The sequence below is a fragment of the Vicugna pacos genome, chromosome 16 (assembly GCF_048564905.1).
Source record: "Vicugna pacos chromosome 16, VicPac4, whole genome shotgun sequence".
Classification (NCBI taxonomy): Eukaryota; Metazoa; Chordata; class Mammalia; order Artiodactyla; family Camelidae; genus Vicugna; species Vicugna pacos.
In genome coordinates this window covers 49,430,068-49,447,230 of record NC_133002.1, presented here as the reverse complement: position 1 = coordinate 49,447,230, position 17,163 = coordinate 49,430,068, and the positions used below count along the sequence as shown (strand labels likewise).

General features: G+C 34.0%; 1 protein-coding gene across 5 annotated transcripts in view; it reads right to left on the bottom strand.

The window, feature by feature from the left end:
• Positions 1 to 17,163, bottom strand: part of TANC2 (tetratricopeptide repeat, ankyrin repeat and coiled-coil containing 2) — a 309,551-nt gene that overhangs the window by 213,535 nt on the left and 78,853 nt on the right. For all 5 annotated transcript variants that reach the window (XM_015235187.3, XM_031685573.2, XM_031685574.2 and 2 more), the window contains exon 3: positions 10,163 to 10,234. In XM_015235187.3, the coding sequence (XP_015090673.1) occupies positions 10,163 to 10,234 (72 nt within the window). The remainder of the gene's footprint in view (positions 1 to 10,162; positions 10,235 to 17,163) is intronic.

Below are 17,163 nucleotides of genomic sequence, written 5' to 3'. Positions count from 1 at the left end.
TAATTAACAAAGCAGCATGGTAGCAGGGATGGAATATATACACAAGCTCAGCAACATGGACTTCCACTCACCAAGGCCACAGGTGAATGTCCAACCTGCCAAAAGTTCACACGTGCACTGGGGAAGAGGTAGATGAATGCTCCCAATGTATGGTACCATTCATGGGATGGTCAGCCAGTTACCCTTCTACTCATTTCTAATTCCTGGTGATTTCCCCTTCCTTCTTAGTAAATCAATTATGAATTTAAAATAAACATTGTTTATAGTGTGAAGGTTTTCAGACTGTCTTAGTCTGCCCCCTTGTGGGAACCAGCTCTTCAATCTCTCACTGGGAATAGATCTTACAAAATCCAGCCTGCTCCTCAAATAAAACAAAACTGAAAATGTAATAATCTTACCCCAGGCTTTACTAATAGGTTCCTTCCTCATCCTTTGTTATCCAACTGCTTATGACACTTTATTAAAATTTAAGAACTTTTCCACAGAGGTTTCTGTCATTTTTATCTTTTGCCAGAAAAATTCAGATAAGAATATTTTAAATCAAAATCTTTCAAATCACCCAACAGTCCTTTTCCAACATTTTTAGTTGCCATGCTTTTATTCTTTTTCATGCATAAATATGGGTAAGCAAGAAGTGGCTTCCACACGTGTTAACTAGGCCAATTATCATAATGCTAAGCAGGATATTTAATATGTTCTGATACAAAATGTACTTAGGGCTGCATATTCCAAATGTTTAAGATATTACTAAATAAACTATTAATCACTTTGAAAATAGATAAAGATATAGTGGAATAAATTATGGATTACTTATGCTAAGGAGGATTATACACATTATAAGAAATTAGAATTTAAGTATGTTCCTGGAGGGATGGACATGCTATACTAGTAATTGGGGGAGAAAAGAAATAAAACTGCATTTCATATTTTAAAATCTTCAAACTAATACACACATACACATCTGTGCACGCGCCAGTATGAGTTTAGGGGAAAACATGGAAGGATACAGATTGAATACAGTTAAGACTGGTTACTTCAAAGAGTGGAAGAGGAAGAGCATTAACATATCCCTTTTAAATGTCTACACTGTTTGGTAAATACAACTTTTTACTTAATAAAATAATCATAATCCATATTAAAAAATACAAAGTGTAAAAAAAAGAAAGAAAGAAAGAAAAGAAAAAGGCGAATGAACATAAATACAAAACAGAAATAGACTCAGACATAGAACACAAACTTGTGGTTGCCGGAGGGGTGGGGGGGGATGGGAAGGGACAGACTGGGAGTTCGAAATTTGTAGATACTGACAGCTATATATAGAATAGATAAACAAGACTATACTGTATAGCACAGGGAAATGTATGCAAGATCTTGTGGTAGCTCACAGTAAAAAAGTTAGTGACAATGAATATTTGTATGTTTAGTTATAACCGAAAAATTGTGTTCTACACTGGAAAGTGACACAACATTGTAAACTGACGATAACTCAATAAAATAAATTTTTTTAAAAGTGTGATTGAAATATATAAACATATTGTGACACATCCCTAGCCCCTCAAGATAATAAGAAATTATTGGCTACAGAACCAATTTCAAGTTTAATTTTTTGGAAAATAGAGTGTTACACAAAGAATAATCTACAAGAAGTTAAATCTCAGAAAAAACATAGGACTAGAAATACAGACACTTTAGAGGGATTTATCATTTAAGGTCAAATCTTCCAAGTCTTATCCAAGCACCAACAAACAAATGTGTGTTTTAAATGTCAGAATGGAAAGATCCTAAATACATGCTACCAACAAGGCTGATTTGACAATTTTGTGTTAGATTAGTGTAAAGCCTGAAATATTTTCCTACGTAAAATAATACCACTTCACAGCATTATTCTGATAATTAAATGAGGATTATGTGAAAGTACCTAGCTCAGAGCCTGGCATCAATGTATTACTAAATTTTCATTTTCTTTATTTCTAAGGCAATCTATGTTGAAAGCTAAATAATTTTTATCAGAATGAGAAACTACTAAAGCAACAAAACAATCCTGTATAATAGGATGCCACCATACCAGATATACTCTTACACGGAGATAAAGAAATGATACACTGAATATTGAAATAATTTTCTTTATCATTCTATATAATAAAACACTACTAGTTTAATAAAGAAATCTTTGTCACCAGACTGAAGAATACTTTGTGTATCTTTTAAGAGCATGAACATCTCATTTCTACTAAATATTTCATATATTTGCAAGGAAAGAAAAAGAATCAGAAGATAGCATATTTGAAAATTTAGTAAATTATTACTATAGATACACTAGCATGTAATAATCAAATAAAATTGGCTATAAATAATGGGAGTCACACAAAGTCAAACACTACACAATATTCCAGTCTTTCAGCATCATCTGATCATGGGCATTATTATATCAATACATATCTTATATATCAGATCCTAATGCCTACATAATACTATCTTTGCAGAAGTAAATCAAAATAGGGTTTCAACCATACTACACTGGCTCACACACCTATTTTACTATCTAGAATCAAGTAAGTTCTGTTTATGTACAGATGACCTCTAATGAAAAATCATTTGATGCAGAAAATGGAGCTAGTACAACAACAAACAATTCTGATGAAGTAACCCCTGATTCCTAAAATACAGAAAGAGAATGCATAAGATTGATAAGCTTCCTTCATCAATTTGATGGCCTAAATGCAAGACACTGGCACTATGCTAGATGCAGTGTTCCTAAAGATCCTACTGTTAATGAACTCCTGGACTGCTAAGAAAAAAAGAGATCCAACAGACAAATAAGACAAAGGATAATAAATAATACAATTCAATAATATACAATACACCATACTGGAAAGCAGAAAATAACCACCCAACCTTAGAAGGCTATACTAGGGTTAAACTGGCACAGTTTAACAGTCATATCACAAGAGCCCCATTTCACAAATCAATAGATAGTTGATAGTATGACGAACTACAGACATCCAACAAGATTTCTCACACTGCTGCTTTCCTTTCTCAGTTAACATAAGTAACAGAAGTGAATACTGGATCAATATGTGGCCTGGGCACATCCACACACTCCCATGCGTGCGAAGTGCTAGATATTCATTTGCTTCCAGGCAACAAATACTGACAGATCTTTACACACAAGTGTTCTAAGGCCTAGAGTGGTAAATAAGATAAAATCTCTGCTCAAACTAAACCTATTTTCTAGTAGGTGAGACAACAATAAACAAGTAAATAAACACAGATACTGGAATTTATTATGAAGATTAGGGCTGGGTATTTAGGAGGTCAGAAAGAAGGCCTCTCTGAGCTAAGGAGAAAGCTATAGTCTTTTACTCAAGAAAGAGCAAATGTATATGCCCTGCACAGAAAACACTCTTAACAGGCTTAAGCAAAAGGCCAGCTTAGATGAAACAAGTGGACAAAGGAGGGAGTGGGAAGACAAAGTATTAGGAAAAGGGTAATTCAGGTAGGGTCATATAGGGAATGATAAAGACTTCTGGAGTTTCTTCTGAATGTGACAGGAAGCCACTGGAGAATTTTTTTCATGTGTGGGGAAATACATGATTTGATTTGTTTTAACAAGAGCACTATGGCTATCAAATGGACAACAGACTCTGTGTTGGCAAGAATGGAAACAGTAAGTTAGGACACTATTATAGTAATGAAGGAAAGAAATGACGGTAGTTCAGACTAAAATGACAACAATATAGGTGGTATGGAAATGATAGGAAGTGAATCTTAAAAAGAACAAATTCTTAAAGCATTACAAAACAAAACAAAAAGCCAGTAATGGAGGAGAAATGTCAGAAAATCCAAGGAAGACAGAAACTAGATGCAACTGGAATGAGGAAATTATAGCCCAGAGCATGTGTGGGAGGATAACTCTGAAAGATGAGAGCGTTTCCAAGTCTGTTTTTACCACAAAACCAAGAGATGCAAGGAGCAAGAAGTGCCCTGGGGCAGCAATCTTAATGAGTGGGGAGGGATCTGATTCAGTGCAAGTAGTCAGGCCATCTCCTATCTCCTTATTTTGACAAGCAGATGACATCAGAGGTCTCTGTCCCTAAACTAGAGCAATAAGTGTCGATATGTTTGACACAGAATCCATTGTATCTGAGAGGCAGATCAGAAGCCAAGCCAGTTAGTTAACACATAAGAGAGAGCCTTCATGCCCAAAGGGTGAGACACCTCACCTTACATGTCTGCTGTTATTACTGGAGAAGAGACATGAAATAGAAACTGTATCCACAATGAGACAGGGCAGATTATCAGGCATTATGTACCTCTACAGGCGTATCAGTTGTTTAAAGTTAATGTTTGTTCTGAACAGACTGGCATCTGTCCTGGTTGGTTGATACTTACAGCATACTCATTATTAAATATTTTGAATATTATTCCCAGACAGGCATATATAATAAATATAATAAATGGAAGGGCTCTGGTTCTGGTTTAAAATGGAGTAAGCACTACCTTAAGTGAATGTACCTAAAACCCCAGAATGTAACTGAAGAGCCTGGAAAGAATGATAGAATAGCAATCTGAGGTCTCTGAAAATTAAAAACTTGCAGGCAAATTGTAGAAGGAAACTAGAACTTGAAGGACAACCAATTTAGTGGTGCATTCATTTCTTTTGTTTATGTCCCCAAATTCCCAACCTGAACTCAAAGGAAATCCAAATCCTGGCATGGCACACTAGGGACAAAAAGAAAGACACAAGTCTTCTCTTTCTGATTAGAGTATAAATGGAGCAGTGGAAGTGGAGGGTGCTCCATATGGGACTGTGAGAGTGGGGGAAATCTGGTTTTTCTCTCTTTTTAATCTTTCTCTTCCAGCTCTGCCTGTAGGCAAGACCATTTCACTTATGGCAGCTATAGAGGGAGGGGAATCCTTTCTGTTCAGAGGACCAATGATATGAGGAATGTGATAGAATTGTAAGGAGAAATAGATAAATCCACACTTATGCTCTGAGATTTCAATATTCCTCTCCTAGTAAGTGCCAGGATGAGCAGACAAAAAATCAGTCAAGATATATAGAAGATGTGAACAACACTATCAATTAACTTGACTAGACTGACATTTATAGAATCTTCCATTCCAAAGAACATATTATACATTTTTCACATGTATACAGAATATTTATGATAGATCGTTTTCTGAGCCATAAAACAAGTGCCAATAAAATATGATTTAACTCATAAAATGTGTGTTCTTTGACCACAGTGAAATTAAATTAGAAGTCAATATGAAGAAGATATCTGGAAAATTTCCAAATGTTTGGAAACTATATCAACACATTTCTAAATAACACACAGGTTAAAGAAGAAATCAAAAGAGGAATTGGGCAGTATTTTGAAATAAATGAAAATAAAAGCATTCATTCATCAAAGTTGGTGAAATGCAGCTAACTCAGTACACAGAGGGACATTTCTAGCACGAAAATTTCTATATTAGAAGAGAAAGTTCCAATATTAACAATCTCAGTCTCTACCTTAAGAAACTAGAAAAAGAGAAAATTAAACCCAAAGCAGGCAGAAGAAAGGAAATAATAAAGAGCAAAGCAGAAATCAATAAAATAAAAAATAGGAAAGCAATACGGAAAATGAAAGAAAACTGAAACTTGATTCTTCGAGATCAATAAAATTGATGTATCTCTATCTAGAACAGTCAGGTCAAAGAGAAAAAATACCCAAATTACCAATATCAGAAGCGAAAGAGGTGACACCACTACAGATTCTACAAATTTTGAAATGTTACTCAAGAAGAAAAAGAGAGCTTAAATCCTGTATTTATTAAAGAAATTTAATTTGTATCTTAAAACTTTCCCACAAAGAAAATTCCAGGCCCAGACAGCTTCCCAGGGAAATTATATCAAACATTTTTGGATGCAATGATACTAATTCTACACGAAATACTCCAGGAAGTTGAAGAAAGGGAAATATCTCTAAACTTTCAACTTATTCTATGAGACCAGGCATACCCTGATATAAAAATCAGACAAAAACATTGTAAGACAAGGAAATTAAAGGTCAATATCCCACATGAACATAGATGCAAAAATAATTAAAGTTGTCTTAGCAAATAAAATCTATCAACTGTACAAAACCAGGCCACACAGGCCAGATGTGCTCACCCTGCTTTAGAGCATTACTTCCCAACCGTAATCGTCCAAATCAAATAATTTAAAAATCTGTATCACACTGGAGTAAACTGATAAGCTTTACCACTGGAGGTGACTGGTATGAATGTCAGTTACAGCAGACAGTGCCCCAAGGACTAAGTTAAGTTCTCCTTTCCTACACACTACTTGTTTTTACTTAAGTTGTGAATTTTTTTCACTTATTATTTTATGTATTTATCACCAATTTAACCCTGAGCCTTTCATTAATTATCTGAAACTTTTCTAAAAGTAATTAAATGCATCAGATTTCTATCAACCTCACTGTCCTGAGACAGGCTCTCTTAGAGGCTTCTAACCTACTCCAATCTGGTCTGGTTGCCCTCTATTCCTGTCTTTTCATCATATGCTGAAGATTTCTTTACCTTTCTCCTTTGCTAAATTTCCTCTTTCCTGTAACCTTTCTCTTTTTTATTTGGCTGACTTTCTCATTTGATGGCTCACACCCTCCAACAGTCTTCTGAGAGGATGTAAGGCAGGCAAAAGGAAAACAAACCAAAAAAACTTTACATGTCTTAAAAACTTTAATTTTACTCTTCTCTCTGATTAATAGTTTCAATGCATATGAAATACAAAGGTGTTGAAATTATTTTCCTTCAAAATTTTGAAGGTGATGCTCCATTCCTCATTCAGTTTCTAATGCTACCACTGAGAAGTCCAAAGCCAATTGTTTCCTGTTACTTTGTTTGGTATGTTTTTTTCCCTCTCTGGAAGCATGGCAAGATCTATTTAGCCCAGTGATTTGAAATTTTACCACGATGTGTCTTAGTTTGTGTTTATATCCATCCATCGTACTAAGCACTCAGTAAGCCTTTTCAACAAGGAATCTCATGTTCTTTGGGGTGGGAACCACTATCGTTTGAATATTGAAATTCCTGGACTGGTCCTGTAACTTTCTTAATACTCTTCATTTCTTTTCCATAATCTTTGTCTTTTGCCCAACTTTTCACAGATTTCTTCAACACTTATTGCCTAATATTTCTACAAGGTTTTTGATCTCTGCTATCAGAATTTTAATATCAAAGAGCCTCTTTTAAAAAATCAGAATATTACTCTTTCATAATATCTCCTTCTTGTTTCATGGCTGTATTATTTTCTCATATTTCCCTGAGGATGTTAATAATGGTTCGGTTATTTTCCTCTGCAAAAGTTCTGCTCTGTCCAACTTGCTGTAGTCTGTTCATTTTAATAGCTATCTTTCATAAATTAGCAAGTTTCCTCAAATATCTAGTAATCCTTGGTTAGTTGATCATATTTAAGAGGACTAAAAGGCTGATTATTTTCAGCTGCCTTCCATGATGCCTGGTGACTTCTGGTCTAGAAAGCCTCTATTTTTTCCTTTTTCAAAGAATAAATTTCTGGGCTTTGCCAAGGTTAGCTGGGCACTTGTCCAGCTGACTTGTTAGCTAATTTTGAGGATGAGGTCCCAGGAACCAAGGACTTCTTCAATTGATTTTCAACCAATCTTTCTTTTACTTCCTCTTCTACATGCTGCCATTCTTAGGTTTCTTTTTTTTTTTTTTTTAGTCTCTTGTAGGTGAATCAGGTTATTTTCTTGATTTTCTATACCTCTGAGCTTAGGGTTCAGTTCTCAATTATTCATATACTCTTTAGTTTCTAAAAGTGTGTTGATGTTATCTCCTCTCTAATCCCCATTTACTGGTCTTTTAGCAGGTTTCCAGAAGGAGCAAAAGTAAAAATACGTGTTCATCCTATCCCTTTACTCCTGATAAAACGGATTCTTATTCATTCCAATTCATTATAGATTATTCTGTATTTTTATTTGTCATCTAAATAAAGAGATACTACAAATAAAATCTCCAGAAGGTAAGAAATACACTTTCACTATCAGTTAACTCTTGAGATCAGATAAGACAGTTGTGTTCAGATCATGGAAATCACTGATTTTGTTGTTTCTAAGTTCAACTTTTATTAGTAAAATTCAGTTACACTCAATTATTTGAAAAATATTTTAACTGATACAATCCAGAGAGCATAAAGTAAATTAATAATCTCCCATATCTATATCTGCAACATTTGATAAAATTAAACTTAAATAAAAATTAGTATAATTGTTCCTATTAATTTGTACTAATTTCATTTTTACTGCTGTATGGTCAGGCTACCCATGATGCAGTTCTCTTGCTCTCTATACATCCCCTGCTTGACCAGTCCCTGCTTTACCTACACCCAACTCACATGACTGACCTTTCCTCTTAATCATAGAGTCTAATCAGTAAACATTTATGTACTTGCCCTTGGTCCCAGCTGGGGGTCGTTCTAATCTTTAGACCAGAACATCTCCACCATGACAGCTTATTAAAGGGTTAGCAAGCAGTGTGCTTCTCTGCTGGTTTCCCTGGTAACCAATGAGCCACTATGGGACTCCTGCCCTCCATGATGCCTGGTGTCTTCCCCCTGTAACTGGTAACCTCTCTCTCCCCACCCCAACTGTCCCTGGGAGCAAAGATTGTTGTCATGTCCTGTTCCACCCAGTAGGGTGTTGCTCTAGGACTTTGCTTCAGACGTGTAAGATCCTCTTATCCATTAACCCACTAATATCTCTGTTGCTGACTCTGGGCTCTTTCTTTGGTCCTGAGGCTGGGCAAGAACAAGGCTTGCAGGCTTGAGGGTGCAGCTCAACAAGGGTTTTACATACATAAGCTCATTTTCTTTCTCCTCCCATCCACAGGTTTACTGAGATATAACTAATGTATACATTATACAAGTTTAAGATGTACAATGTGTTAATTTGATATACTTCTATATTACAATTCATTTTTTTCTCTTGATTTCTTTTTTTATATCAAAATAAATGTAAGGGGAAAAAGACTGAAAATTAGACAAATTCCTGACGTATTTATAATCCATGCATATTATTTAAGAATGATTAAGTACCACTGTAAGTTAAAATTTCTAAATCAACCTGCATATATTATTCCTTTTTTTATTCTGCAATAAAAATTTTTATTAAAAATAGTCCAACTCTAAAACTTGGGAAGAGCAAAGTTGGAGAAAAAAGGGAACAGGATTATAGAATAAATGAACCAGGAGCTTTTACAGGATTAACACACCACATATTTGTGTATCTAGGTTTTATTTTATTTGTAAATAAAGATGCTCTAAAAACCAAACTCAGTAATGACTGCGTAAAATTATGAAGTATATTCATCAGTTTGGGTTCTTCTCATTCTCTTAAAGATGACTTCACTCATTCAACAATATTTATTCAGTAATCACTATATACCAGGTACTTATTCTTGGCACTAGAAATACAGCAGAGAACAGAAAAGACAAAAACTCCTGCAATCATAGAACATTCATTCTAGTTTTGGACAAAACCCATAAAATAAATACAAAGGTGATAAATACTAGGAAGAAAAAGGAATGTGGAGGTGCAGATTTAAATAAGTTAGTCTGGGAAGACCTATTTGAAAATCCACTGACACAGAATATGTTAACCTAGTTTTGAAATTGTCACTTCAAAAAACCAAAAGGCCTATGGTAAAAAATTTTAAACAAAAAAGGAAAATAAGCAAGAAAATCTGAATTTCAGACAGTAATTATAAACAAAACCCATTTCTTCTGAGAGAGCTAAGACAACAAGTATTGCATTGACGAAATTTTTAAAAATCAGTGTGATGATACCCCAAAAAGTGTTACTGCTAAAAATTTACTTTTGGTTATATCCCAAAAGTGATATTAAGACATAAACCTCAATGCTCCAAAATTACTTAAAATCTTAGTATCGTTTAAAAAAAAAGACCATTTTTCATTTCCTTTTATCTTGAATAAATGATTAGCACACAGAACTAAATAGATTATAACACTTAAAACCCTAAATGAGAATTATCTAAACTAGACCCAGTGAAAACCCCAATCATTAGATTAAGTACTAGAAAGAAACAGTTGATATCTTTTCTTTTTAATTTAATACTAAATTTAATGAAAATTTACCTTGCCCAGAGCGGCTTTGGCGAGAGTCTACACTTGACTGTCTTCGATCCGGTGGTTCCTCGTTTCCTCCATCTGCATAAAATTAGAAAGATCATAAGCAAACAGATAATAAAATTGATATAATAGCATCTCAGTGCCATCTATATCTTAAAACTACTATATTATCATTTGTTTTCATTTCTTATAATCTCAATCATTAAAATACTTAAGAATTTTTCACATACAAACCAAAGGTTCTTACCCTTATTTCTGTGGGGATGGTTTACACACCCCTCTGAAAGTATAAGGAAAGTGAAGGTGTCCTTCCCTACCCCCATACATATACATTCTACTTTGTGTATAATGAAGCAATGTTATTAACTCTGAAGTTCATTCACAGAATTTCAGTTTAAAAGCCTTGACTTAAAGCACTATCTAAATTAATTATAGCTGCTTATTTATCTAAAGTATGTCAAATTATCCCTAGGGCTGTATGTTTTACTATAATAAAAATTACATTTACATGTTTTAAGAGAGATAATAGAAAAATTATGTAATACATGAAAGAGCACTATAAATCAGAATCAGAAAAACTCAGAAATGAGGAGGCAGAAACCAAAAAAGAATTACAAGTGAAACAAAAATTTCAGTAATGAAGACTAAACTATAAGAAATACAGGAACAAATAAACACAATGGATCTCAAAAGTAATAGAGGGTAAGACAGAAGAAAATCTTTAATGAATTTTTTAAAAAGAAGAAATAGATTAAAAAGAATCTGCAAGAAGGGGACAAATATTGGAAGCAGACAAAGAAGATCCACCATAAGGATAAAATAGGAGTCCCTAAAGAAGAAAACCAAAGTGAGAGAACAGAACAAATACCAAAAACTACAATTCAAGAAAGTGTTCCGGGGGAAAAAAGTGTCTATATAATATATATAGTCATATGTGTAAAAATACATTTCTACATACATATACACACATTCACAAATATATTTGAAACTACATAGTTCAAGAGATCCTTGTGTACTACTTAATCAACTTAGATCAATGCACCAAGAAATTTTCTACTAAAATTACTGGAATTTAATAAAGAAAAAGGAAAAAAATCTTTTGGGCATTTAGGCAAAAACATTACATGATTAATAAGGGAAAATAATGGAAGAAAACAGAAATAATATATTTAAAATACACAAAGAAAAAGAATTTGACTTAAAGATTTTACATCCAGAAAAACTAACCTTTAAGTATAAAGGGTCAAGAAAAATGATATTAACATGCAAGAACTCAGGGAATATTGTTTCCATGGACCTCTTCCTAGCTCCACCAGAGAATTAACTTTAGGCAACCAAAGTAACTGGAGACAATAAGTAAGGACTGGGGGTGAGCATTAAAGATACAACTGACTGTAGAATTAAGACTAAAAGAGGGCTTTAAATAGAGAGAATATAATATCTAATGGTTGTTAAGGTCTGACAATGAAGATGCAGTACAACCAAAACAAATGGAAAAAGAACAAACAACAAAAAATAACTGATTTTCAGTAATCAAAATTGGTGGCAGTAATGTTATGAGACCAACGTATTTATAAAGAGAGATAAAGCAAATGAGTAATTATGGGGTATCCTAATAATATCATCCCCTTGAGAACCAGAATTCTCAGGGTAGAAGGAAGGACCTACAGATATAATAATAGAGAAGAAGTTAGGTAAAAACTCTTAAGTAGTATTGGATCTATATTGGAAACATCAGTACAATCTTATAAGACACATGTATGTCCTATCTCTGTCCACTTAAAACACCTAGACACAGTGACTGGTCAGGTAGCAATGACCATCCCTTGTGCCCCGACTGTGAAATGCCAATCTTAAAGAACTAGCTGGTTTAGCAAAGGAAATGTACTAGATAAACTTGGAACACCCTGACATATGCAATAGTAAAAGCTATCAAAGACAATGTAAAACTAGGATCATGTCAAAATGACTCAGTGAAGAAGCTCATCAGCATGCAAGAACCCAGGGAATTATTGTTCTCACGGACCCCTTCCTAGCTCTATCAGAGAACTAACTTTAGGTAACCAAAGTGACTAGAGAGACATTAAATAAGGACTGGTGATGAGCATTAAAGGAACAACTGACCGTAGATCACAATGATGTTAAAAAAAAACAACACACCACCCCCACACTAACTGGTCACCTGAGGTTGGCAGGGACCCAGTTCATTATCTTGAAAAATGGGGAAATAAAAGGAAGAATTAGCAATTTATCCTACATTTGGTATAAAACTGTACTAGTAGCCATACTATATGAGAGATCTCCTTATAAAATTATTCCAGATAATAAACAGGAAACAAAAGACAGATTAGAATATTACCATTTCACAACTTGCAACAAATTTACAGCTAGGCAGGCATCAAGCATCAATGGCTAATAACATCAAAAAAAGAGTAAAAACCAAACATTATATGCCTTCTGATGATAGAAACACAACTACAGTTTTACCAAAGCAATCAAATCTGAGTCTGGTCAAACCTCTGAATCTAGCTGTCAGTTTTCAGGAAAATCAAAGGACAGGAGAAAATGTTGAATTGTTTCTGAGTGTACAATTAAACAAAATACAGGCTGTGGGAAATTCTTGGTCTCTCAAAAAATAAAGGTAAAGGATAAAGTATTACAAACTGCTAAATTATTGTGGAATAAAGATTCATTTTATGAAAATAGAAACTATACCAGAAATCTATGATACCTTATATCAAGTATTAAAATGTGTAAATATATTCCTAGTCAATTTCCTTCCTAGGAATCATCTAATTTTTTAATGCAAGTATCCTTCTCTTTTACTTGGGAATCAACAACAATGAGCAAACTCATATTCAGGCATGTCTTAAATTTTCACTTTTCCACGTGGATAAAATTATATACATGCATTACATTCTGTTTTAACATCAAAACATGCCCTTGAAGTATGTGAGAGGTAACGTGAATAAAATATAGACATTTTCCCTCACAAGTACCGTCTTCCTAAACAATATAAGGAGAAAAAAATAAAGAACAAGGTTTCAAATAGTATTAACTTTGCACTATCTGCAGAATGTCAAGGTATCAATAAAACAACCTACAGGAAAAATACAGACAAAAAATGGTTTAAGATACAGTTTTGAGTCAGCCAGCCAATAAGACAAAAAGTCACCAGTTTTGATACCATCATAATCTAAAATGTCTTAACTGCCTGAATTTTAAAAAAATTAAGTCAGATATACACTGCAGCAAATTCGAGCAATTCATTCCTCTGAGATTGAAATTTTAACCATGTCTTACTCCAGTGGAGGCTAATCACAAGATATGAGATTAAGTCTCAGGTAAAAGTAAACAGTTAAAGATTTTTTAAAATAATAAACTCACCACTGCCCCAAGATGGTGTAGAAATAAAATTTCAAGCTCTTTAAAAGTGTTTATAGCATGTTTATGGAGTCAATGAATCCATTATCCAAAATAGCAAGACTGCAATGATGTACAGTAGTTTAAATGTTTTTGCTTTGCTTAACACACAATTCCTTCAGTACAGATAAGACCTCCCACACATGATACATACATCTACATTTATGGACAAAACAGAAGACCTTCAGTCGTCAAGCAAGTCAAGTTATTTGCATAAGACTGATTACCTCACCCTGGAGTGTAGAAGGTAGAACAGGGCTGTGTCTGTGAAGTTAGAATTTACTCACCAAGCTTGAGTTAAAGACTTTAAACATATTTATTTGAATTTCATAGAAGAAAACCAAACCCACAGTATGTAACAGATGCAGAATTAAAGAAAAGAACCTGACTGATGAATTTAAGTACTAGCTTTTAAAATTAGAGCTTAGATTTCCTGGATTTGTTCTCTCCTCAGAGAACATTTTTTTAAAAATCAGCATATTGAGTTAAATCCAGCAAATAACGTAAAACAATATACCTTTAATACTGAGAAACATTGTTAATAGAATTCCTAGTCCCATTATTTTAAAAGGGAAAATGTCATAGGAAAATCTACTTCATAGGGTAGGCAGCTTTCAACTAGGGTGTATTATAGCACTAAAAGAACTCTAGGAGAGAAATACCAACCACACAGGAATATTCAGTAGTTAGCAACTTCCTATGAAGGAATTTAAGTTAGAGAAAATCTAGTAAGAAAGTACCTAAATGATTCCAAGAAAAAAAATTTTTTTCTGCAAGTAGAGGATACTTTAAATACATATTCTTCTCAGTCCAGGATAAAAATATTACAGTTGAAGAATAAACAATTTAAGTGACCTTTAATTTGGTAGCCCAAGCCCATCTTTAGGTGTTCTCAGCTAAATAATATGCCATAATAAATATTAGTTTAGATTTTATGAATTAAAATTTTAAGCTGGTTGTTTTCAATCTTCCTTTAGAAACACACATATATAACCCTAAAGGAAGTGGTGAGAGATATTAAAACTATATACATATAATCTATTATACATATAGATTAAAGTTTTATTATTCAGGTATAAACTCTGGTCTCTCTTACTATTTAGGTGTGAATCTGCAAAAACTGTATACACTTAATGCCAACAAGGGCAGACATGAGTTGGAGGACATGAATGAAACTTAAAAGAGAATGCAAAAGAAAAGACCAGGAAGATAAGCCAGATTTATTTATTAGGCAAGGGCCACTTATGAAGAAGTATATCAGATGCTCCCTGACTACATAAGCACGATGATAACCAGAAAAGATGAAAAGCAGCTCACCTGTTTGATGTAGAAAAGAGAAAAGAACCACTATTTGTTCAATATCTATTCTTTGCTGAATATGGTGCCAGTAAGGGCTTTACAACATTATCTCATCTAATACTAATAATAATTATATGAAACAAATATTATGCCCATTTTAAATGTGAGACTGAGATTCAGCAAAGTAAAGTGACTTTCCCAAAATCACACTGCTGGTAAGTAGCAATCCTAAAATTAAATGTCTGATTTCAAAAATCTGTGTTCATTTTAAGACCCTCCACTGCTTTCTAATATAAAAAAGAAATTATTCAGATGGCAGTGGTGGCGACATGGAACTGAAGGGCAAAGAGAGCAGAAGCAGAGACCAATTAAGAGGCTACAGTAAAAATCCAGAAGGATGAACATCTGGACTAAGTGAGTAATACAGGTGGCGAGAAGAGGTCAAATACTGGATATAATCTGAAGGTACAGTGGAGAGAATCTGCTGTCAGAAGAGAGAAATAATGAAATAAGTTGGGGTAATTCTGATATCTTGAACCCCCAAAATAGATCTGCAATTTACTGAGATAGGAAAGACTGTGAAAGAATAGATTTGGGGATGAGAAGAGCATTTGGAGCTCAGTTTTGGACATACTAAGTCTGAGATGCCTATTAGACAAATAAGCAGAGATGGACACACATATGTCATCATTACATGAATCACATTTAAACTGTATGGCATCCCTAAGGAAGGGAGTATAGATAGGAGAGAGACAGAGAGAGAAAAGAAGTCAGTGGTCTAAGCCTTGGGGCTGAATTCAACATGGAGAGGCTGGGGATATGAGGAGAAACCAGCAGACAGTAAGAAGTAGTGGCCAGAGAATAGGAACAAAACTAGAAGGGTATAGAAGTAAAGAGTTCTGTGGAAGGGAAAAGGTCAAATGTTGCTAGGTCAAGTAATATGAAGACTGAGAACTGATAACTGAATTTGGTCAATGTAGATGATTTAGTATGGCTCCTGTGGAGTGGTGGGTGTAAAACTTGATGGGATTAAGTTCAAGAGAGATTAGAAAGAGCTTCTGGAAAAGGTCTTGTCTCTTCCTAGACATGGAAGACAATCTATGGAGACCCTGGATATTCTGGCTACCATCTTGGAAACACAAGGGGAATAACTATAGGATAAAATTAACACTATGAAAATCAGGGTAGAGACATAGAAAACAATTGATGGTTACCAAAGCGGAAAGGGTGGGGAGGGATACATTAGGAGTTTGGGATTAACAGATACACATTACTTTATACAAAATAGATAAACAACAAGAACCTATTGTATAGCACAGGGAATTATATTCAATTTCTTGTAGTAACATATATGGGAAATAATCTGAAAAGGAAAAAAAATGTATGTATATGTATAACTGAATCACTTTGCTGTACACCTAAAACTAACATTGTAAATCAACTACACTTCAATAAAAAATTAAAAAATTTAAAAATGAAAAAAATTAGGTTAAGATAGAAGACACTAAGACCCTTGTTGACAACTAATTACTGAACTACACCATCTCTGGACTATAGTTACATAATCCAATAAATCCCCTTCATCATATAGACCAGAGGTCAGAAACTAGCCCACAAGCCAAATCTAGCCTGTCACCTAATTTCAGACAGCCAGTAAGCTAAGAACGGTTTTTACATTTTTAGATGACTGAAAAAAAGTTAAAAGGATAATATTTTGGGACAATAAAAATTATGTAATAGTGAAATTTCAGTGTCCATAAAGTTTTATTAGAACACAGTCATGATCACTCATATACAGTCTATGGCTACTTTTGCACTATAATGACAGAATCCAGTAGTTGCAACTATATGATCTGCAAAGACTAAAATATTTGCTATATGGCCCTTTGCAGAAAAAGTTTGCTCACTCCTGGTACAGGCAATTCTGAGTCAAATTTTCTGCTCCTTGCAACCATAAAATTGTAAATGACACACTCCCCTATACTCTGGCAGCACCAGAGTACTTGATGATATTCAGAAAGGAAATGCATTATAAGACCTCTATCAATTTGTTTATTTATACTGTTTCCTCTACCTAAAATGCAGTTACTTCTATTTGGCAGTATAATGAAACTGTATTCAGCATGTATTAATAGCGCTTGGTGTCTATTAGAGCTGAGTTGGACTCAATCTTTGAACTATTATCATTTATATACCCTTAGGAAAAGAAAATTAATTAAATTCTCTAAACCTCAGTTTCTTTATCTGTGAAATTGATATGGTAATACCCTATGAAGCTGTGGGGA